This window comes from Nuphar pumila, chromosome 10 (genome assembly GCF_984573655.1).
Source record: "Nuphar pumila chromosome 10, dmNupPumi1.hap1.1, whole genome shotgun sequence".
Taxonomy (NCBI): domain Eukaryota; kingdom Viridiplantae; phylum Streptophyta; class Magnoliopsida; order Nymphaeales; family Nymphaeaceae; genus Nuphar; species Nuphar pumila.
Window position 1 is genome coordinate 104,420,015 of NC_143258.1, and position 22,583 is coordinate 104,442,597.

The 22,583-nt window shown below is 40.7% G+C and overlaps 2 protein-coding genes across 2 annotated transcripts; one reads left to right on the forward strand and one right to left on the reverse strand.

Annotated features, from left to right (window-relative positions):
• Positions 1–6,193: 6,193 nt before the first annotated feature.
• LOC149827741 (emp24/gp25L/p24 family/GOLD family protein) lies at positions 6,194–11,806 on the forward strand. Its single transcript, XM_090019590.1, has 4 exons — positions 6,194–6,437; positions 10,655–10,841; positions 11,252–11,359; positions 11,481–11,806. The coding sequence occupies exons 1-4, from the start codon at positions 6,216–6,218 to the stop codon at positions 11,612–11,614; spliced, it is 651 nt and encodes a 216-aa protein (XP_089875716.1). The 5' UTR covers positions 6,194–6,215; the 3' UTR covers positions 11,615–11,806.
• An 803-nt stretch (positions 11,807–12,609) lies between these two features.
• On the reverse strand, positions 12,610–21,018 carry LOC149827742 (ADP,ATP carrier protein 2, chloroplastic-like). Its single transcript, XM_090019591.1, has 5 exons — positions 20,199–21,018; positions 15,121–15,390; positions 14,886–15,029; positions 14,448–14,795; positions 12,610–14,114 (listed from the first exon to the last, which is right to left on the reverse strand). The coding sequence occupies exons 1-5, from the start codon at positions 20,922–20,924 to the stop codon at positions 13,518–13,520; spliced, it is 2,085 nt and encodes a 694-aa protein (XP_089875717.1). The 5' UTR covers positions 20,925–21,018; the 3' UTR covers positions 12,610–13,517.
• Positions 21,019–22,583: the final 1,565 nt, after the last annotated feature.

The following is a 22,583-nucleotide window of genomic DNA, read 5'->3' on the forward strand; positions in this document are numbered from 1 at the left end:
CGCACCATTTTTATGCAAACTTAGTTAGATATTTGCGAAGTTTAGAGGTTTGAGTTTAACAGGATCCTCACACTTATTTTTATGCAAACCTCCTTGTCCTCGTGTATATTTTATAAGGAATTCCTCATCTTCACGTATGTTTTATGCGGACTTCCTCATTTTATGTAAAATACATCCATGTCTATATTGAGCAATCTATCTTGTAAAGTATGTTTCTCCTCAATCGATCATCAGATAAAGGTGATATTGGTGGCATTGGGAAGCTAATGGCTCAATTTATCCTTTTTATTTTTTCTAATTTTTCAGATTTTTTGTGCAAGTGCTTGTTCATCTCTTATTTCAAGAACATTGTTTGAACTGTATCTTATCGCATGTTTATCTTTTTCTAACAAATCAAGTGTTGTTGAAAAGGTATTTATGTTTATTTTTTTCTTATATTTTTTCAAAATTCTTCATTTTATAAGTCGATACATCCTCTGAAGATTGATTATTTTGTTATTCTAGTATGAAAAGTATGTCTATGTTATGGTTTTGGAACTCATAAACGGAAACCCTAGAAAGGTTTTCGGTTTTGACTCAAAACATAAAAGTTATAGTATTGTGTTTCATCTTTCCAATAACTATAAAAACACAAGTTTTTACGTCGTACCAGAGAGATATAAATCTAAGAAAAAAGACTATTCTGCAAAAAATAGTCACATATTTGGGAGGAAGTTCACATGTATAATGGGTAAAAAACTCAAGGGGACTAAAGACTCGAAGCACTGAAGACTTTTCTCCTTTTTTTAGATTAGGATTTATTTTATTAATTCAATTTGGGTTTGTAATAAGGCACTTTAATTTTTTGTTTAAGCCTTCTTTTAGTTATTTATTTAATTAATTTTTTTTATTTTTGAGCAATAAAGAGTACTTCAGTTTTGAAAGTCGGATCAGGATCACTAGAGGTCGGATTCTAACGATTCAAAATTCAAACTTGAAGTACAAGAATCAAAGAACCTGATATCGATGTGATCTCTTTGAAATGATCAAATGATAGATCTTAGGATGCAGATAACCACAGTTGATGCAGATCATTATTGTTCATGGTTGGATCTGTCCTATAGAGCCATGAAGGGCTTGGACCGTAGCTACGTTGACCAGAACATCCTGGCTGGTCGACACGGTTTCTTACAAGCAATGCTCTCATACCACTGTTAGGACTTGAATTCCCATAAAGAACGATCCTATAAATTTTGATGAATTGGATGTGAGGCATGTCTCTAGAAAGAGGGGCACACAACGAGCATGAGAGGCGTGTAGCATTGGGGGACAGAAAGAGTCATCTCTCCTGATCGGCTACACTAGGAATCTTGAGGCGGATGGAGGTCGATGGCAATAGACAAAGAAAAGGAGTTTCCTCCGAGTCGATGACGGGCAAGAAAGAAATACATTTCCTCAGAGAACAAGAACACGAACCAAGAACGAAGCTTAAAGAAATCTCTTAATAAACTTTATTATTATTAAGCTAAACAAGATACATCTATACATAGATTTATAAGATGACAAAAGGATAAAAAATACACACAATTCCTAACTTAGAGAGGACTACAGGAGGCGTCACACCAGAGTGCCAGCCTGGGCAGGACTTCGGGTTGGGCAGGTTTCTCTAGAAGTCTTGGGCGAAAGTGAAACTCTCTTTGCGCAGTCTTAGTTGGGTGGTTCCTGACTGAGGCAGATCTGACTGATCGAACTTAGGATAGAAAAGGGTTTATAATAGGTGTTGGTAGACCTTTTGTCCAAGTACATGCACTTCGTGGTCATATCTCACTTGTACATTGCTATATTCATCACACAGTTGTTCGGGAGGTGTTCCACTTGCACAGGATGCTCTATACCATCGCCAGTGATAGAGATCTGGTGTTCATCTGTATCTTTTGGGTGGAGGTTTTTCAGTTGTAGGGCACCAAGGTGGCCATAAGTACTGCTTATCATCCCTAGACAAACAAACAAACTAAAGTACTAAACCGGTGTTTGGAGAACTACTTCCACGCCTTCATAGGTGACAAACCTAAGGCATAGGTGAGGCTCCTCCCATGGGTAGAGTGGTCCTACAACGCATCCTATCAATCCTTCATCTAGGTGACCTCATTCGAGGTTGTGTATGGATGGCCACCTCTTGCCATAAGTGACTATGTTGGTGGAGATGTGTAGCGGATGAAGTAGAGTCAGCCTTGCAAGAGAGAGAGACCACTAGGGATGGCAGTGGACAGGGGCGGGGGACAAGGTCTTCACCCCTGCCCCGTTTCAAAATCTGAACCTCCATCCCCGCCTCCATCCCCGCATGGGGATGGATTTTAACCCCCACCTCCATCCTTGTTTCATGTCCTCCATCCCCAGTCCAAACGGGGCCGAGGCCGAGCGGGGCCTCATTTTTCCTTAGTCTATAGTCATCCCTTAAAGGATTGGGGACGGGACGGGGTGGGGCGGGATTAGGCGGAGATTGGGACAGGGATGAGGCGGGGCGGGGAAAATCGTAAGTCTATCCCCACCTCCATCCCTGCACGGGGATAGATTTTAACCTTCATCTGCGCCTCCATCCCCGTTCCATGCCCTTCATCCCGGTCTAAACGAGGCGGGGCCTCATTGTCCTTTGGTCCACTGCCATCCCTAGAGACCACTTCCTATGCTTGTTGTGTAAGAATATGGTTGTCACATAGGAGCGGATAAAGCAAACATATGATCGGCGACATCAACCATGGCAGTTCCAAGTGGGTGACCTTGTTCTCCTCAAGTTGTCACCCCACCGACAAGGGACAGTACGACGAGTATAGCAGCACAAGTTGACACCTTATTTCTATGAGCCTTTTTTTTATTTGGAGAGGGTCAACATAGTGACATGTCGCTTTGAACCACTAATAAGAGCCCAGGTTCATCATGCATTTTTTATCTCAAGCCTTAAGCTATACAAAGGGGAGCCGCATAACGAAAGTCAGGCCCTACCTGACCTAGGTGATAAATCACCTCAAACTGGGAAGAGGAGGCAAAGAAAAGATAGTTGTTTAGTCACCGAGGTGTTAGTGTAGTGAATGAGAAGTGGGGTTGATGAAGCAACCTGGGAAGATGGAGACTGAATAGCTACTTAGTATATGGAGTTCCCGCCTTGAGGACAAGTAATGTTTAAGATGAGTGGATTGTTACGGACCCACACTTGACCAGCTAGATCTGCCCCCCAGGATTCAGTGAGCTGACTATGCAAAAAGAAAGAGAGAAAGTCCCCTGTATCTTCCAAAAATTTCTAAGAGACCGATCCAGTCTAGAGTCTAGCTCTGGCTGAGACTCTGGTGAGATGCTCCCCTAGAATCTCATTCAGTGAGGGACTTGGGATGCATATTTTAGTCTTTTATCTTTCTTTTGTTTTATAAATAAGTATGTATAGTTTCTTTGTTTTCTAATAAGATTCATTGAGTTTAACCTCTAAATTTCGTTCTTGGTTTATGTGACTACTCCCTAAGGAAAAGAATATGCACTCTCACCGATCCATCCATCTCCGCTCATCATTGACGAGTCAAAAATATGTTTCTCCCTTCCAGCCATGCCTTTACATTTGCCTCGATTTTCATGCACACTAGGTGAGATCCCCATCTCTCTTCCTGTCAAGTTTCCCTTGGTTGTGTCCCCCTATGCTGGGACATGCCCTAGCCACCAGCGCCTCTCATGCCCCTCTTCCTGGTCGTGTCCCTATCTGGCAACACATCATGCACGTTGCAGCATCCTCTGCTGCAGCTATTGTTGTCGTGCCCCCGCTGCTGCCAGGTCACGCCAGACCCTTCCGTAGCCTGCACGTGTTTCTCCAAACTATGCATGTTCAGTGAGCCAGATCTGCTAGGACCGACCTTTCAAGGCATGTTTGATACATCGTTCTCAGCAGGATTCAGACTGAAATCCCGTTGGGAACAGTGATTTTAAAAAAACGTTGGACACGACAGACAGCGTTTCGCGCGTCTGATGCGTCCATAATTATATGTAATTTTTGTTCCATCTCCCCCCTGTTACAAAACAAACAGGAACGAAGGGAACAAAAATAAATGCATTGATGCTTGTGCCCGTCAATCCATCTCTCTCTCTCTCTCTCTCTCTCTCTCTCTCTGTGTGTGTGTGTGCCACTGGAGCGGCGGGTGGCGGCACCACCGCCTTCGGCCCTAAGACCCAACGCTGCCCCACCCTCCTCTACACCACTCACATTCATTTTTCCAGCAAACAACCACCTACAACCATCATTGCCCACCACTTGCCGCCTCCACACCACCCACGGCCTGCCTGATGGACACAATCTCTCTCTCTGCCACCATCGAAAGAGTGGCAGAGATACTTTGTTGCTGGAGAGCAACGGTGACCTCGATTGCGATGAGGTTGAACCCACCAGAGATTCGATGACCTCAAATGTCGATCGCCACAAGCTCACAGGCTCCCGATCTCCCCCCTCTCTGTGCCCTCTATCTCGCACCACCACCATCGCCGACCACCTCAATCACAGGCTCTTGATCCTTGCCCCCCCCCCCCCTCTCTCTCTCTCAGTTGAGCCCTCTCTGTGCCCTCTATCTCTGGCCACCACCATCACCGGCCACCTCAATCACAGGCTCCTGATCTCCCCCCCCCCCTCTCAGTCAAGCCCTCTTTGTGCCCTCTATCTCTGGCTACCACCATCACCGACCACCATCGACCCTTCTCTCTTTAAACCCCCCCAAAAAAACAAACCACCATTGACCCATTATTCTTGACTGTCCAAGTTGTTTGCACATCATCATCAAACAACAGACAATTAGAACATAGCATTTTAGTACGGTTCAAACAAACGTTGGCCTTAGAACAGTTGTTACAGAACGAACAGAACCAATGCTCTGTTTCATTCTTTTTGTTCATTTCGTCTGACACTGGACAATCCATCAAACATACCCTCAGGGATCATATCCTGACACACACATCCTCTTGTCCACATGTATTTGTGACATAGCCTACGAGCTTTAGATAAATAGTATGAAACCCTAGAGTGTAGTCAATATTTTTTTGTAAAAAGTATGGTAAAGTTTTTTTTGCTTTCATTTGAATTTGAAAAATCTATTTTTTTATTGATTGATATTTTTATAGATTGGAGTTTGAAGACTTGCTTTCCGTATTCACGAATTCGTCAAGCCCCAGTTTCGAACACCCAGTAAGAATGCAAAATCGGTAGGAGATCTGATCCACGTATTTACGTAAACGGCTCGGACTAGGATCAGATGTGGCAAATACCATATTCAACTAAAAGGATGCTGGCTAAATAGAATTGAATTCAGATTCGGATGGGAAAAGCTTATACCAGATCCTTTCCCATACTAATCGATCGAGGGTACCAAGCAAAATGAAATCACATCCCTATACCCACGTCTAAACTGGGTCTGACCCGAGTTATTCAATCTGTATGAAACCGAGTCCGATTCATCTCTAGGTAAGGGCGAAAAACTGTCGGATATGGACCGGGTTGTGCTTGACCCATACTGCTTCTGAATTTTTTTGCAAAACAGGACTTCCTGTAGCTCCATATTTGGCTAACAGACCTAGATTTCATAAGAGAATCTCCCAACCAAATCTGATCCGAGTTTCTAATGTACTAAACTCTGAACCAGCTGATGGGTAAAGAACTAAAGACTAGAGCTAAGGAAGTAAACGGTTCAGATTTGGATCAGTTCGGGCAATGCCATATTCGATTAATCGGATGTTGGTTAAATGGGTTCAAATTCGGATTTGGATATCCATGAAATTTGAATGTTTTTCGGATTCGGTAGTAAATCATCAAAACCACATTTGCATCCCATTATAATGGGATATTGTTTTGGCTTACCAAATGCAACTAAATGGAACCCGATTTAGGTCGGATATCCGGTAAAATCCGGTTCACTGACATCCCTAAACAGAGCGCTTTTAATCTAAGATGGTGCGGGTTGAACCCCGAATCCAACCCAGATCCGAGTAAATGAATGAACCCGGATCCGATCATTAGTAACGTTTCAGTAATTTTCTCCTCTATCATGGCTAAACAGAAAACCGCGCCCTTGAGAAGACGGCCTTCTGCATAAGGTAAACGCAGAGAGAGAGAGAGAGAGAATTCTCAAGAGGAGTTCCATTTCCGTCTCTCCTTCTTTTCCTCCTCCTCTCTTTTCGTCGTTCCTGAATCGATTTTCGGTGGATTCCGGCGATCGATGGAGGGGAGGAAGGGATCGGGGCTCCTCTTCGCGCTTCTTCTCTCGCTAGGGCTCCTCTCGGACCTCTGCCTGCAAGCATCGGCTCTGTCCGTTACCGTCAACGACGTCGAGTGCGTCTACGAGTACGTCCTCTACGAGGGCGATAACATCTCTGGGAACTTCGTCGTCGTCGATCACGATATTTTCTGGAGCTCCGATCACCCCGGCATCGATTTCTCTGTAAGCCCCACTTTTTTCGGGCGTTTTTCGTCGGATTTTATGCAGATTGAGGATTTTTTGTTATCTTCTTGGTGTTTTTAGGGATTTTCTTATGTGCGATTGGTGTGCCAGTGTGTTTATGAGAGGATTTTTGGAGATCTGCTATTGTTTTGGTGATTTTGATGGTTTTTTGGGCGAATATGTGAGAAAAAATGGCATTTTGCGTTTTCGGGAGTTGTAGATTGCCAGGATGCTATTGCTTTTCTGTATAATTGCCGTTATTCTGTGGTTCACGGTTTGTTAGGGTTTGCTAGTCAACGATCTGTAAGAAAACTAAATGTTTAATGCTGTGTCTGAGACTCTGAATCCTGCTCCAACTCAATCACTTTTCTTGACTAATGATATTTTCCCCCATTTTAGATCTTCCTGGATCATTTTTGTGGTTTTTAAAGAATGATTGAGGAGCATGCTAGCTTTTGGCTTTTAGGTTTCGCTAGTGTTTATGTTTTTTCTTTTTCCTGCATCATTAGTGCTTTTTTTTCTCTTTCGGTGGTCAATTTTTTTGTGTTTAATCTTGTGGTTTTCATTGGATGATTTGGAAGATAAACAAGTTTTTTTTTTCAGCGAGGTTTTATGCTTACTTCTTGGTATTGTGATTCCTTCAGCATTTATTCGTTGCATACTTTTGGTTTTCACTGTTGTTAGCGTTTGATGATTTTGAAATTACCTTACATGATGATACAATGTAGGGATGGATTTGAGTGTAAGTTTTGTGTATTTGGTAACTGGCTGAGCTTGTATTAGTCCGTGTTTGATTATAGATTTTTTCTATCTGGTGACTTAGAAGGAATTTGCGTTGGTTCTGCAATAATTTGTTTACTGGTTCAAATAGTTCCTCCATGTTCTCATTGTTTGATGATTTTCTTATCTTTGTAAAATTCATACTTACTCAAGTAGGCTGCTTGGCTGTTGCTTGAGAGGCGTTGTTGCTCTTAATGCCAGCAAACATTTGGTTCTGGTCCATTACATGTCTTCTGTCATTGTCTTGTGAATATCTATCCGTTGATTTTTATGCATAATTTAGTAACATTCTTGTTGCTTAGATCATCACGGTGCCATGATTATATCAAATCTTCACCTTAACAACAAATTTAGATGGACATGGGTCACCTTGAAGTTTGTGGACTCACATATAGTCGCACTGTCTTTTTTTTTTTAAGAAAGAGAAGGAATCGCTGGGAAAAAGGAGAGAATTGCACTGATTAAACGCAAGATTCAATTGAGCATGCATAAATGACATCTGTTTTGTTGATTTGTTGCACTCTATGTGGTTGAGTTTCCCATGTTGCAGTACTTTCTATTATGTCAACCAGTAACTTCTAATATTGGACAGCAAGGGGTTGAAATATTATTTTGTGTTTAACACTTCATTTAATAAGGTTATATCTGGATGAGGAAAAGTTCACAGGCAAACATTTTTCTGAACATGTTGGTTCCTTCACTATCCTAGATGAGACGCTTTTGACTGCACAGCTGCTATATCAAAACAAGTTAAATCTGAACTATCTATGCAGTGAAATTTAAAAATTAAAGCAATTGCCTCTGCATATGAACAAGGCTGTGAAGAGGAAACCTTGCAGGTGATGAATTTTTTATAACATGTTATAGTAGGTAGCCAGCCCAAGAAAAGAGCAGAGATCATGGATTTTGGTGGGTGGTTCACAGTCCTGGATAGCTTTAATATTTTGTTGACCCATCCACAACTGACCTCTACCAACAATGTATCCCAGGAAGCCTATCTCTTCCTATCTGAACAAGCATTTTTCCCTTTTCACGTAGAGATCATTGTCTTTGAGTGTTTGGAAGACAATGTGCACGTGCTGAGCATGTTTTTCCAGGCTGCTACTGTAAACAACGATGGCTTTTGGCTTTCAAGGGCCATGGGGCGTTCCTCTTGCATAAGGATGCAGCCAATAGCAAAGTCCAAGGTGTCCATGTGTATCTCACTTCTTCTTAAATGAGATTAACTACATGATAAATAGATTAAGATAAATAACAAGTATCTGTGCAGTGCAATGTATTTAATTTAAACTAGTGGCCATATGCCCATAGAATTGTTTTGTGGAATAACCATTTGGTTAAGTTGCAAATGGTGCACCAGGTAGATGGATCCAGTACTCGTGTTGCAGACTTCCTAGTCATAAACTTCCAAAATCTTCATCAACCTCAAGAAATTGTTCAAGTTGTTCTTAAGGGACAACTTCTGGATTTTTCAGTCAGCATGTCATTCCCACAAAATGAAAAGATGTATAATTACATTGGAAATTGCTTATTGTCTTTAAGTGAGTACTGGATCTATCTTTGCAATGCATTACCCATCTGCTTACACAAAAAGCTTGTCTTGTATAACAATTCCAATGAAATTATTTGATTTTTAATTTAGCATCAGCTGTTATTTTTCTATTTCTTTTTCTTTTTTACATATCCAAACAATGTAGCCAAGTCATCTACATTGTCTGGAAAAAACTGTTCATATTATCTTTCTCTTGATAGTCTTCTTGTTTGTTAGGACTACCTTTTATTTGAGGTGAATTGCAAAATGGTTTTTCATTAATATCCTGTATAAGTAGCTAATGACTGACCTAGAATGTGCTATGATACAAAATTTTTAGGGATGGATAAATGCTGTTAGGCATCATTGCACCTCATTGCTTTGTCTCTTGAGCACCCTTTTGTCTTCTACAGTTGTTAATCATTTATGCATGTTTTTGCACCAGACATTTGGAATGATAATCCTCCTATTGTTGGGTATTTTGTGAATAAGACATCTAAGAATTCATTGTTTTAAGGTTATTACCTTTGAGGGTGTTGGTTGGGATGGTTGCAATAGTATGCTCTACATTGATCGTTGTTTATGAAACTTTAGATTAAATAGTGCTTCAAGTTATTGAACCTTGTGTGTTGCGTATGCATGATATTCAGCCATAATCTTCCATCTTGTATGACCTGCTTTTAGTGCATCTTTGTTAGCGCTTCCTATTTTTTTGCCAACTTTGCTTCTTTATTCTTGTTGGATAGAGCTCCTGGCAGCTGATTAAAGGTGCTAGTTATTTTGACTATTAATGTTGTCTCCACATCGAGCACTATTTTTCTTATTCTGTTATTATATTAATTGCCTAATTGAGGCATCTGTTGTTTTGATGTATTTCATCATCTTTGTGCCTTGTACTATCCTCATTGGATCAACTTTTAGTAGTTCACTTGTTTGTTTCATAGGGCAATTATATCCCATCTGTTTCTGTCTCTCTATCTATGATTATAACCGGTATTAGTAGGTTGTTGAGTTATCTTTTTCTCATTCATAAATCATTCTCCTATAATTTTTTCTTAAAATGTCAGGGCTCTATTGCTAAGAAGTAAGAATCATGTCTTTGTGTTTTGTTCCACAATGAAGTTCATGCTTTTCATTCCTGTTGACCATTATCTCTTCCTTTGGTGGTGTCATCTTTTTGTGTTTAGGGATCAGGATTTGATAACACTCTCCAATACAGACTGATATAATATTCTTTGTCACGGGGGTATTTATCCTAGGTTTTAATGAGCTGTTTCATGAGTTTCTAAGCTTGCAGAGTGTGTTGATAGGCTATTAGCGAGAAACCTAGGCACTCTTCTGTTTACCCTCTTTGTTGGATGATCAGTTATGTGGGCTTTACAGGGAGCATTTAAGTCCACGTATTTCTAAGGATGATGCGCTTCATGGGCTGTGAATGAACTTGGCACATGTTAACTCCAGTTTGTGACCTCCTATGATTATGCTCTCATTGCTCCTTTTTTTTGCTTTGCACATTCACTGGATCTAAGAATCTCGCTGACTGACTCAGCCACTGATTTCTTGTCCAGCGTTAGATATCCCTTTTAAACATGGTTGACCTAAGTGTAAACTCGTCACTGTTAACAACTGCTCTATGTTAATATTCAAGAATCTTTTGTGCTGGTATTCACTTTTCTTGCTTTCAACTCAGTCTGAGTTACCCATGTCTATGTTCTCACAGGTTGCTCATCTGAGTTTTTTAATTCTGAATTGCTGAGATGTTGTATGTTAGGCTTTGCACTTTGAAATTGAATTATGAAATTTGTTTTCTGCTGCTTCAAAAGATACTGACCGGCCACCATCACCCTGATAGGCCTTGCAAGCAACATGCTAAAGGGGCCTCTAACTTCCCCTTGATCATGTGCAGGTGACATCTCCAGCAGGAAATGTGATTCACTCCCTCAAGGGGACATCTGGAGACAAGTTTCAACTGAAGGCTCCAAGGAGTGGAATGTACAAGTTCTGCTTCCACAATCCTTATTCAACACCTGAGACCGTGTCATTTTACATACATGTTGGTCACATCCCTGACGAGCATCACCTTGCAAAAGACGGTGAGTTGGCCATTGCATTACTGGCATTTTTGGTTTGCTATTCTTGAAATTTGTTCTCTAGTATGTGGTTAGAGAAGAATAGAGAAGATATGCATTCTATGCAATTGATGGGGTTTATGCAAAAAGATATAAATAAATGAGCCCGCCCTGTATTAACACATTCATGCTAGTGAATTTTTCCTTTTTTTCTCCTTTAAGAAAGGGAAAGGCATATTCCGCCTTTGAAAGAAAATAGAAGTTCACAGTTACTCTTCAACAAAGAAAATACAAATATTTAACTTCAACAAGGTTACAATTTACGAAAAGCTCCATGCGGAAGATCGGATTCCTAACATGCTTGCATATGTGGAAAAATGTACACCTAACGGTCATCATTTGGCCCATGTTTATTACTTGACCTGCTGTTGCAGAGCATTTTGATCCTGTAAATGTGAAGATTGCTGAGCTTAGGGAAGCACTGGAGTCTGTTACAGCAGAACAGAAGTATCTTAGAGCACGAGATGCACGCCACCGACACAGTAATCCTTCTCTCTCTCTCTCATGCATGTTCTGGAGTAACAAATAAATTGTGAATTGGGGATTAGTATATAGATCCTTTTCTTGTGTTCCATGTTAACCAAATTTGATAATTTTCCACAGCAAATGAGAGCACCAGGAAACGGCTCTATGTTTATACTTTTGCAGAGTACTTGGCGCTAGCAATTGCGAGCTTTCTTCAGGTTTTTTACATCCGTCGTCTGTTTAGCAAGACTGTGGCCTATAACAGAGTTTAGATGCTGGACCATGCTTTCATTTCAGCCGTGATTAACCAGTTTGTAATTGTATCATACTTTCCAACTGAAAATGGGTGTTGGAGGTATTTCAGTTGAAAGTTCAAAATCCTTTCAGTAACTGGGCAGCAGTTTTCCATCATAAAAAAAAAATACTGGTACCAGTTTTCTTATCTATTGTTGAAATTTGATTTTTCTTCTTTTTTATGCCCTATTCGATTCCTGTGTGTAACAGTTGCACCCTTTTGAGTTGGGGTATTTTTAGCATGACGGGACGTTGATATTCTGTTATGAACTGATGATTATCTCGTTGACAGACAGAAAAAGTTGGAATCATATGGTTTAGCATTGCAAGAATGGTCGATAGTCTCCCACCTAAATTTTTTTCTAATTCCCCAATCTACAGCTTGCTGGTACAGAAGCCAGCATTGAATTAGGGATGCACAATGACTCAGTCGGGCTAGGCTCATTTAAGATCGGTGCAAGCTCATCCATGAACATAAATTAACCGAGTTTCTCACAAGTCCAGGCTGGGTGTGCATAAATGAGTGAGCTTGGTCAAGCCATTTCACTAGAATAAACTCAATTAAGCTCACATAAACATATAATGTTTTCAATATAAAACATAATTGTTACTGCTAGGTTACTGGGTAGGGCGTTAGCCTCTTCTACAAAAGGTGCTGAGATGGAGTTTCTTAACATTTTTTTTCAGGACCCTAATCTAGTGATTTTTGTATTTGTATATTTTCCTGGGTCACTGTATAAAAAAAACATGGTCTGGCTTGGTGGTGGGTCATTTGTGCAACGTTTGGAGAGGTCAAGGAACGAATCTCACCTTTTTCCTGTATCTTTTTATAATGCTGTTCAAGCTCGGAACTGAGCCAAGACTAAACAATGCCATTGAAGCTCGCTTCCAAGCTTGAATAGGGGCATTTTGAAACGAGCGAAGTTCGAACAGCCTAGGCTCAACTCAAACTCGCCTTGTGTATGTAGTGCGCTTTTGAGACGTCTGCTCTCAGAATTTTATTTCTTTTAGTTCTGCCTGAACCCTAACATGACAATACAAATTTCTTATTTGAGAAGATGCTGCCTGTTTTAACTATCAATGATGGCCGACCTGAATGCGTTCAATCATGCTTGAGCAGGATATCAACTGAAAGCATGGCATAGAAACGGTACAAAGCATTAGAGGCAGCACCTCTGTGGAGTCCAGCCTTGAGTAATGAGCCTGACCCACCACTAGTCTGAATCAGATCTTATATCAAATCAAGCTCAGGCTGCCCATGCAAGCCAAATCCAGCTATCGCACTATGGGTGCCTGATGCCGTCCAACTCTAGCCTCGATCGTTTGTGCTTTCATTGAAGAGGTGAAGTACGGTCTAGTAGTGCTACAGCAAAGTAGCAGATCCCACTTCGCATGCATGTATATGAGTTCATTCCCAGACAGTTTTGCTCCAGGATTACAAGTGTCCAAGAATCAACAAAATTTTCTGACTAAAACAGTATCACCAAAGGGAATTTACATTTTACAACACTCTCTCCCGTGATTCATCATTGAACTCAGCAATTTGTCACTTGCTTCTAATATAACAGCTCAAATCAAGGTCTTGAAGTCTGAAAAGCAGAACAGGCTGGTAGGCACCTCATGTACCTTTAACATAGACCATCAAGCTCCACCCAAAGTCACATTACCCCGCCCCACAATTCTGGGCTGAACATATCCACTTGGCTTTATGTTCTACTTCATATTGAACAACCAAATTTTGGATCACACCATATCATTTCCTAAGTTGCAACTCTGACCACCACCATAGAATCATTCACAGTTGTTTTCGTCATGACCCTCTATCTTGCATCATCATCACCATTCTGGGCATCATGATGTCCATAACCACCATAGACAAGCTCACCTACTCAGCCTCTCATCTACACCAGCACCAGGTCCACCAAACGAGCAATTTCCATCTGGTGCGGTAGAGTTTGATTCAATTACACTCCCATCAAATTCCACGGTGTACCTCGATGGATGTTCACCTTTTTGAGATGGAATAAATTCATCCTTTTCAGTAGGGGATGCTGTTACTGTCTGCGCCGCACCAATCTTTCTAACAGTGAGATGCTCATGCTGCCCGTCTGTGGAAACATCCTCCACCAGTGGTATGTATTTCCCCTCAATGAATCCCAGCGAGTTCAAAGTACTCACAAACCTATACTTGATACCAGATTTTGGTTGGATCTTTCTGGAAAGGTTTAAGTTTATCGCGGAAATCTTACCATCAACCAGCTTGTCCTTGAGATCCTTCTTGGCCAATGGGGTGAACTGCGTGTCTAGTGATCTAGCTGCTGCTAACCAGGCTGAAACAATCACCAGCAATATGACTCCAAGATATGACGTTGAGTTTGCAAGAGAACCGCAGGTCAGAATCAGGAACTGCTGAATGAGGGCGCCACCGGATTTCCCCAAAGGATTGCAGACAACATCTATGGCAGCTTTCCCTTTGACCTGCACAAGGGTAACAGCATATACATTGGTAAAATACAATCACATGCAACAAGGCAAATTAAAAATGCAAGTGATAGACAGTCTTTCAAGAATAAAAAAGGAAAGAAATGAACAAAATAGCTTCAAAGTTGTACCTAAATCTAACTTTGTGAGATGCATCAAAGAATATTCAAGATTTAAATTTCGAAGTTTAGATACGGCTGTGCATTCCATCAAGGTGTTAGATGCAGACATCAAAAGGATCAAACATAAGCATAATAATGAAGGCCAATACAACGGAAAGCATGAAACAAAAACCAAATGCAAATGTTGTAGTGAGGATGGATAGAAGACCTTTGTGTCTTCATCTAGTGGAATGTAAGCCATCTCTTTGCAGGGATCAAACAAGCTGTACTTTGCACTCTTGCTGAAGATGTTTTGTAAGGCCCCAACATAAACTGCAGCTAGAAGAGGAGTTAATCCAACCTTTGCTAGTATTGGAGCCAACGTGTCACTGAACAAGATCAGAGAGAAAAATCCGACTCCTGTGACAAGCAAAACCGATGGTGTGATTGCAGCTGCAACGCCCCATCCATATTTACGGAAAATTACTCGACTGAGTAGCATCATGGTGAATGTTGCAATTCCAGTGCAAGTTGAGAAATCTCCCATGAATGAAGAGTATTCATTTGGGCTGGGGAACTATACACCATAAGCAAAGAGCAAAACACCAAAAGAAAATAAATGAATATAGGTAGATAAGAGAGAGAGAGAGAGAGAGAGAGAGACTACCTGAGCCTTCAGCTTGGACTTCCAAGTAACTTCAACAAGATTCATACTGATCCCATAAGCAACCACTAAAGTTGCAAGATCTGTAATATATCTTGATGACAATAAGAACTTCAAGCTTTCCATTGTTCCCATCTTTAACTTCTCCTGCATACACCTAAGAGGGTGACCACCAAGATCATGGAAAAAATAAAAGGAATGATGAGACAACATGATTCAACAATTCAAAATTATGTACCTTCTTCTTTCGGCCTTCTGGCTTAGGAAGTGATGGATCATTAACCACAAACCTGTTAACCCACCAGTAAATTCCACAGATGCATAGCCCCAGCAGCACTACAATGCTCATCATTCCCTTCAGTGACAGAGCCCAACCATCTACACCAGGTCCCAAATTCTTCCGAAGGTGAGAGAAATATTTCACAGTCCGCCCTGAGAAAACCAGGGCAATATTTGCTCCAAGCCCAAATAGAGGATAGAATTGCTTGGCCTCATCAACCGTTGTAATCTTTAACCACAAAAGAAGCAATATTAAAAAGTGAGCTATTTATTTGAGAAAAAGTAATCACATGTCAACAAAACCCTTTTTGAACATAAATGAGGCGTTTGTTTCAGACGTAAAAAAATCTCACAATTTGTGTTTCAAATGATAACAAAATCATGTAAAATAGTTTTCATAAAAAACTGCATGGTTTCATGCCTATTTCATGTTGAATGAAAAAAAGCAAGAAGTCAGTGGGCGCTACATACAAAAAGGTGCATTTGCATTTATAAAGGAGTAACCGTTGCTCCATGCTAGAAAAAAAAAGTCACAAAAGTGAGTTCATGTACAAAAAGTAGTCTTTTCCATTCTTTAAAAAATGCTCACCATGAGAAAATGTGGCTGGAAAACTTCCCTGGGGGGGAGGTGTGATCCCACTTTGATGTGAAATACATAGTCAATAGAAAGTTGTTTCTCTTTGACCATTTTCCCACAAAAATGATGTGTTTGTTTTACCACGAGAAAAGCTATCATTTTCATATCAAATGACTCATTTTCTCTCCAAAATGAGTGAAACAAATGCCCCCTTCTGTTCGATAGATTCAAGTAAAATATTTTTTTTTCAAAATTACTAGAAGATTCAGTAACCAAAGCTAGATGATAGAATATTGACTAAGGCTCTGTCACAGAATAAATATACAAGATCCGACCAACTTGTGTCCTTCATTATATTCTGATTCTCACAGGAAGTGGTGAATTTCTTGTGCCGCTGCAGCCCAGTTCAAACCGTTTAAAGGGCTGTTTGTTTCACCCATTTGGGAGAAAAAAATGGGCCACTTTGCTGTGAAAATGGTTCATCTTCTCACAGTGAAACAAACACACCAATTTTATGGGTAAATGGCCAAAGAGAATCTATGTACTTCACATGAAAGTGGGATCATACTTCCCCCCTCTAGGGAAGAGTTCTCCTGTCATATTTTCTCATGGTAAGTTTTAATGAATGAAAAAAGGCTACATTTTATATGTGTGGTTCACTTTTTAGACTTTTTTCTCTAGCAAGAAGCAACAGTTGCTCCTTCATAAGTGCAAATGTACCTTTTTTCATGTAGGATAAGACCCACTAACTTTTTGTTTTTTTCACTCAACATGAAACCATGCTGCTTCTTATGAAAACTGTTTTACATTATTTTACTATGTAAAACAAAAATCAGGTGGAATTTGTGTTTCTCTGTCACATTTAAACTAATGAAGTGAACAGAAGGACCCCTCCTGAGCCCCACAAATTGATACTCTATTAGAAAACTATCTACGAAAGCAATAATTAATGAAAAATAACAAGAAATTGCATAAAAATAACTAAACTCATCAATAATTGATCATCAATCAATCCCCCTCTCCCCTCTATACAATGAATATTTAGAATGAACAAAGAGAAACCCTAATCCTACTATGGATCAGAGATAGATTTGAAACCAAATTAAAATCCAAACAAACAATTACATAAAAAAATTCCAAATAATCAAAATGGATCCAAATGGATCCGTGGCTAGGTGATATCTCACTCTTACTTCTGCATGATTCTCTCCGAGTTGGAGAAGATTTGCCTTCAAGTCTGAATCATGCGCTTGCGCTTCTTCCAATTTCTCTCGATGTTTGAGAACCATACGGCTAATGCAATCTTCAAAATACATGAAACTACAATATGTGCAAGGGAATCTGACAGTAGTGAAATAGGATCCAGAAAAACTCCACGCATGAGAAGTACCAGGATTCGATCCATGGGCGGTTGACAAGAGGAAAACAAATTGATCTTTATATAGGACATGATCCAATTGAAGATGTCCTTCTATCCTATTATAATTAATCCAACTCAAGTTAATCTTAATTGTAACTAGGTAAATTCGGGTGGGTCCTAGGCCAAATGGATCGGTTAAGTCTTGAATATAAGTTGGTTCAAGGATACTATGGGTTGAACGGGTTGGTCTATGAAGATATCAGATCAAGCATGGGTTCAAAATAGGGTTTAAGGGTTTAGAAATGGGTAAGAATATGTGTGATAATATTGAACCAGTTTGAAATGTGCATTTTGGGTAATAGCTTGGAGGATTTTGGACAACGGCGAGGTTTTGAGACTGGTTTCAGGATGAGATCCGGGTCCAAAATATGAGAACCAATTGAGATAGAGTTGAAACCAGTCTAAACTGCACTAGAACTGACCCGAAATAAGGCTGAACCGTCCTGGAGGAGCCTGAACCTGCCTCCTAGTTTGTATCAGGGGAGAACTGGTTCACCCCTTTTCCCATAGAGTTGTTGCCTATGTCACAAGGACGCATGGACATGAGGACAAGTGACACGGGTTCGACTTAGAAGTTCAGAATTTTTTTTGAAAAGGGGACCCGATGACACAGAATTTTTTAACTTTTTAATCAATAAAATTTTATTTTTTATTTTTCAATATTATAAAATATATTCTTTATTGAAATAATACTTAAAACATTAAAATTATTAAAAATTTATCAAAATATTGCCTTGTACGTGTCGGTGTTCATGTTTGCTTGTGTCACCAAGGAAGCCACCAAAATAGTGTGTCCCTGTGTCATAGGTGGTTGCCCATCTGATTGAGAAGAACCTCCCACCACCGTATACCTAAGGCCTTCGGTAAGGGGACACCATCTGGCCAGCTCTGATTGGTGACCGGTGATCGGCCGGCAGCGATGCCTCCACAAGCCGGTTGGATCACCCCAATGTCAAGATGATCGGTGGAGCTATACAAGCCACTATTGGCTGGATTCCTTGTTCAGGAGACCTGTCAGGGAACGACCCAGCCAGTTCTGACAGGGCGAATTCATGGTGCGTCTATTGCTCCAACTGACTCGTACTTTGGGCCCTCTTCTTCTCAGTTAGGGTTAGAGAGATTTGTGTGCATGACAGCCACCTTCTACACAACATCGAATTCACTGGCCTTTACACCTTCAATCAAATGACTCCTCTAGCTTGTTCCAATCTCTGCCACACTCACCTCAGCCATAGGTGTTGTAAAGATGCCAGAGTTCACTTCAGTTCCCAGTTGGATTGAACTCATTGCGATGAAATCTGTAAGAACATCAAGTGGTAGGGATATGATCTGGGCATCACTTCTCTGAGTTGTGCATCAGCGGCCCCATAGTCTGAAAAACGATCATATTGCACCTTTCTTGTTGATGCAAATCCTTGAACCTATTGTTACGCTTTTGATTCATGCTCTCAAGTTGCTCCATCATTAGGTTAAATTCTACTCGCATGTTGTTATAGCAATCCAACATGCGATCAATTCTTTTCGACAATTGATCGATATTTTCTCTATGATCAATGTTTTTCTTTGATTCGCGCAAGTCATGCTCCAAAGGTTCAAAAAGAGCCTCATGCTTTACAACAGTATCTTCCCTCGAGTTTTGTGTCATGGTGATGAACGAGGAGAACAAACTTAAAGCTCTTATACCAGTTTGATGCAATGAATAGGATGATCTCTCCTGAACTTCGCAGATTGATACCCTAGCTAGAAAACTATCTTTGAAAGCAAGAATTAATGGAAAGTAACATGAAATTGCAGAAAAAATAACCAAACTCATCAACAATCCATCATCAATCAATCCTCCCTCTATACAATGAGTATTTGTAATGAACAAAGAGAAAACATAATCCTACTAAGGATTTGAGATACATCTGAAACCAAATTAAATTCCAAAACTAAGATCCAAACTAACAATTACATAAAAAAAGATCCAAATAATCAAAATGGATCCTTAACTCGGTGATATCCCACTCTTGCTCCAATGTCAGAAACAAACGTCCTCTAAACTAGGACTTAATTCGTGACAAGTTTCAGTCAAAAGATCAACACTTGCCCACTCTAAAGACTTGAGTGACACTTCCCATCCACCGACCCAGCTTGGTCCATCTCCAAACTGCATCAATCAAGATCAAATTCAATTCACTATTCAGAAACATATTGCAGTCAATGACCCATACCCAGTCATTGCCTCATAGTCGATTTAGTGAAGGTTTTAACCATTAACTGAGGCACCAACCAAGTCAGTTGCAACCACCAAAGCCAACCAAAAACTGAACCCAATGTATCTCCCAACATTTTTCAGAGTTCAGACAATGACTCCCTCTAAATTGAAATGCTTTTACATGGATGCTTTACTAAGCAATAATAGAAGCCATGGCAGGAATAGTTAATTCAAGATTGCCGCTTCCTACGAATCATAGCTTTTGGAAGCTTCTAAAACCCCCCAAAGCTTGCTTCCTAGAACATTTGCTTGAGAAGTGCAAAACAACATGATTCTTTTACACTTTCGAATTTTTATGAGAATGTTATTTCTACATAATGGAAAAGTTGCTTTATCAAAATAACAAAAGGAAAGGAAAAGTTGTGTTTCTTAGATATAAAATCGAACTTCCATGATACTGAAAATTCACTTTCCATATTTGACATTTAACTATTATGTTTTTATTATTGAAAGTGGATGTATAATGAATTACTTTTATAATTAAGAAAAAAACTTTAAAGCTTCATGAACTAAAGCATTTCTTCAACACTTTGCTTCCGGCACCCGCTTCTTACTCTGGTAACTATGCAACAATGTATACAAACACATCTAAAATCAACAACGTATACAAACACCATGAATCAAACTAAAGATGGCCACAACCAATGCTCAACAAATCACAATGTTCTTCAAAATTGAATCAAATTAGCACAACCCATCTTTTTTTCCCTCTTTCGAGTAACTGCAAAACCCAACTCATCAAATCACACAAAACGGAAACCCCAAGCAGAGAAACTCCCATACCTGGTTGGCGAATCCCCAGAAGAGCAACGACACGACGACGCTCCCCCAGAGCTCGGACATCACGTAGAAGAGGCAGAAGCTCCAAATCCGGAGGATGGCGATCGGGCCCAGGAAGCTCGGCCCGAGAACATCGAGGAGCCGATCGGCGAATCCGGCGGGATGGATCGCGTCTCGTATCGGGTAGAGCACGAAGGCGAACATGCCGAAGAAGGCGACGAACGGGAGGATGCAGGCGTAGAAGAGGGTCTCTTTAGAGATGAAATTCGAGATCCTCGTGTAGACCAGAATGAACACGATAGCCGCCGGGAGGTTCACCCACGTCTTCACGAAGGGGATGATCTCGGCGCTGCTCCCCTTCGCCGTGACGACAAGCACGTCCTTCGTGTCCCTCAGGATCGTGTAGTTGAAGAGGATGCAGAAGAACATCAGCCCCAACGGGATCACCTTCTTCAGTGTTCCGGTCTCGACGCCGAGGAACGTCGCGGGGCTCCGGTGCTGGCCCTCGGCCGGCACCGGAGCGGCCCCGGCGGCGACGACGAGCGGTCTGCGCGGCGATCGGAACCCTAGGGCTTTGGGGAGCTGGGGAAAGATGGAAATTCTAGGGATTTGGTTGGGGATCGGGGTTAGGATTAGGGTTATGGTTGGCCTCCTGGAGGGGCGGAGGGTGGGGGTGGGGGTGGGGCGGGGGAAAAGGGAGAGATGGGTGGTTCTGAGAAGGGCTTCCATGGCGGAAGGAGGAAGGAAGATGGAAGAAACCCTAGAAATTGAGAGATAGGGAAACGGGAAAACCCTAGAAAAAACCCTAGAGGGGAATCCGCCACGGATTCTGCAGAGAGGACTGATGCAGTTGCAGCAGGAGATTTTTTTTTTTTGCAATAAAAATGACCATATTGCCCCTAAAGTTTTGTAAAAGTACGATGGGTGATTTTCGGGATTTGATCCTAATCGTATCGGATTGGGAGTCAAATCGCTATTTTAACATGATATTTTGAGGATATCGCCATTTTAACATTATATTTTGATTAGTCGTTCTTGTGCAACTAAGAGACAATATTTTTGAAATAGCATTTGTTTTGAAAACATGGTGTTTTGAACATAATATTAACATGTTAGAAAATGATCCAATGATCGGTTGCTACTTGACCAAACATGAAGATCACATTTGACAAGGTCTGCAAATAATTAATAAATAAACTTTTTGTGGTGCAAAAAAAAATTTTGAGGTTTAATGTGTGCTCTCCCCGTGAGTTCCAAACCTCTTAGTGAAAATTTTAAAATTAAAAAACAAATTAAAGTTTTTCATTGAGAGGTTTGGAACTCACGAAAATAGCACACTTAACCCAAATTAAAAAAGTTCACTATTAGTTTGGAACTCACGAAGATAGCACACATTTGTCTATACAATATTCGCGACTACAGTCGAGAGTATGGTACAACATACTTCCAAGAATGCATGGGTTCTAAAACCAAGTGAAGTGGGTTGGCCCTAGCCACATAATTGGCTTGAAGAGACTGGGTTCACACCAACTACCCATAGGTTTGAGCATAAACCAATGTTAAAAATCGGTCTAAATCAGCCAATTCAGATAAATTCAAGGCCTATTGAGTTCATCCTTTTTAATATTTTTTGTTTTTTAATAACACGTTTCATTTGAATTTGAAAGTAAAAAGTTGTCGATTAAAAAGCTATTAGATTCTTAGGTTTTTTTTATGAAACCGATTCACCTAGTTGACCGATTTTAGCAACATCGGCATAAACCTCTCAAACTCAGCCCGGTTTGGAACTAGGAAGGAGCAAGGACCCCGCCCGGTTCGAGATGATGAATCGATTAATCCACTTTTTCTTGATACGGGTAATTGCCATCAATCAAAGAGGGTCACGGCGGAATTTCCAATGGCAGTTCTCAGCCGTTGATCTATACAATCTTGCGGGGAATCAACCATCAAAACTGTGCCACGTAGCCTACCCCTCGACTGTTTGAAATGATCTAAATATCAAACGGGTAATCGAGTCAGGTGACTCTGGTCCAAAACTGGGTGGGTTCTATCCCAGCCGGACTGAGAAACCAAACCCGTTAGACCCAATATGTTTTTTAGTCTTAGGGATCGAGGTGAGCCCAAAATCTAGGAGAGGGTGGTGTTTCTTTTCCCCCAAAGACGGTTGTTAGCTACATTTCGTGTTCAAGGGTCCCAATGAGCGCCACGTATAAGAGCTCATGGAGCTCGTATCCCCGTGTGTGTCGGCATCACTTAGCATCATAATCTGGTGCGGTTGCAAAGAGTTAAGTATCATTTCCTGCTATGCTCGTCATGAAACGACGATTCAAGAAAATTACAAAAATATCTTTCATTCAAAAGAAGGAAAATGACGGTTCGCGAAAAGGA

Excerpts from the sequence above, each read along its gene's own strand:
- LOC149827741 (XM_090019590.1), top strand. The coding sequence starts at position 6,216 with ATGGAGGGGAGGAAGGGATCGGGGCTCCTCTTCGCGCTTCTTCTCTCG. Across the intron at positions 10,842-11,251 it reads GCATCACCTTGCAAAAGACG|AGCATTTTGATCCTGTAAAT; the intron begins GTGAGTTGGCCA and ends CTGCTGTTGCAG. Across the intron at positions 11,360-11,480 it reads AGATGCACGCCACCGACACA|CAAATGAGAGCACCAGGAAA; the intron begins GTAATCCTTCTC and ends AATTTTCCACAG.
- LOC149827742 (XM_090019591.1), bottom strand. The coding sequence starts at position 20,924 with ATGGAAGCCCTTCTCAGAACCACCCATCTCTCCCTTTTCCCCCGCCCC. Across the intron at positions 15,391-20,198 it reads TCTGGGGATTCGCCAACCAG|ATTACAACGGTTGATGAGGC; the intron begins GTATGGGAGTTT and ends TTGTGGTTAAAG. Across the intron at positions 14,796-14,885 it reads AGTCCAAGCTGAAGGCTCAG|TTCCCCAGCCCAAATGAATA; the intron begins GTAGTCTCTCTC and ends TATGGTGTATAG.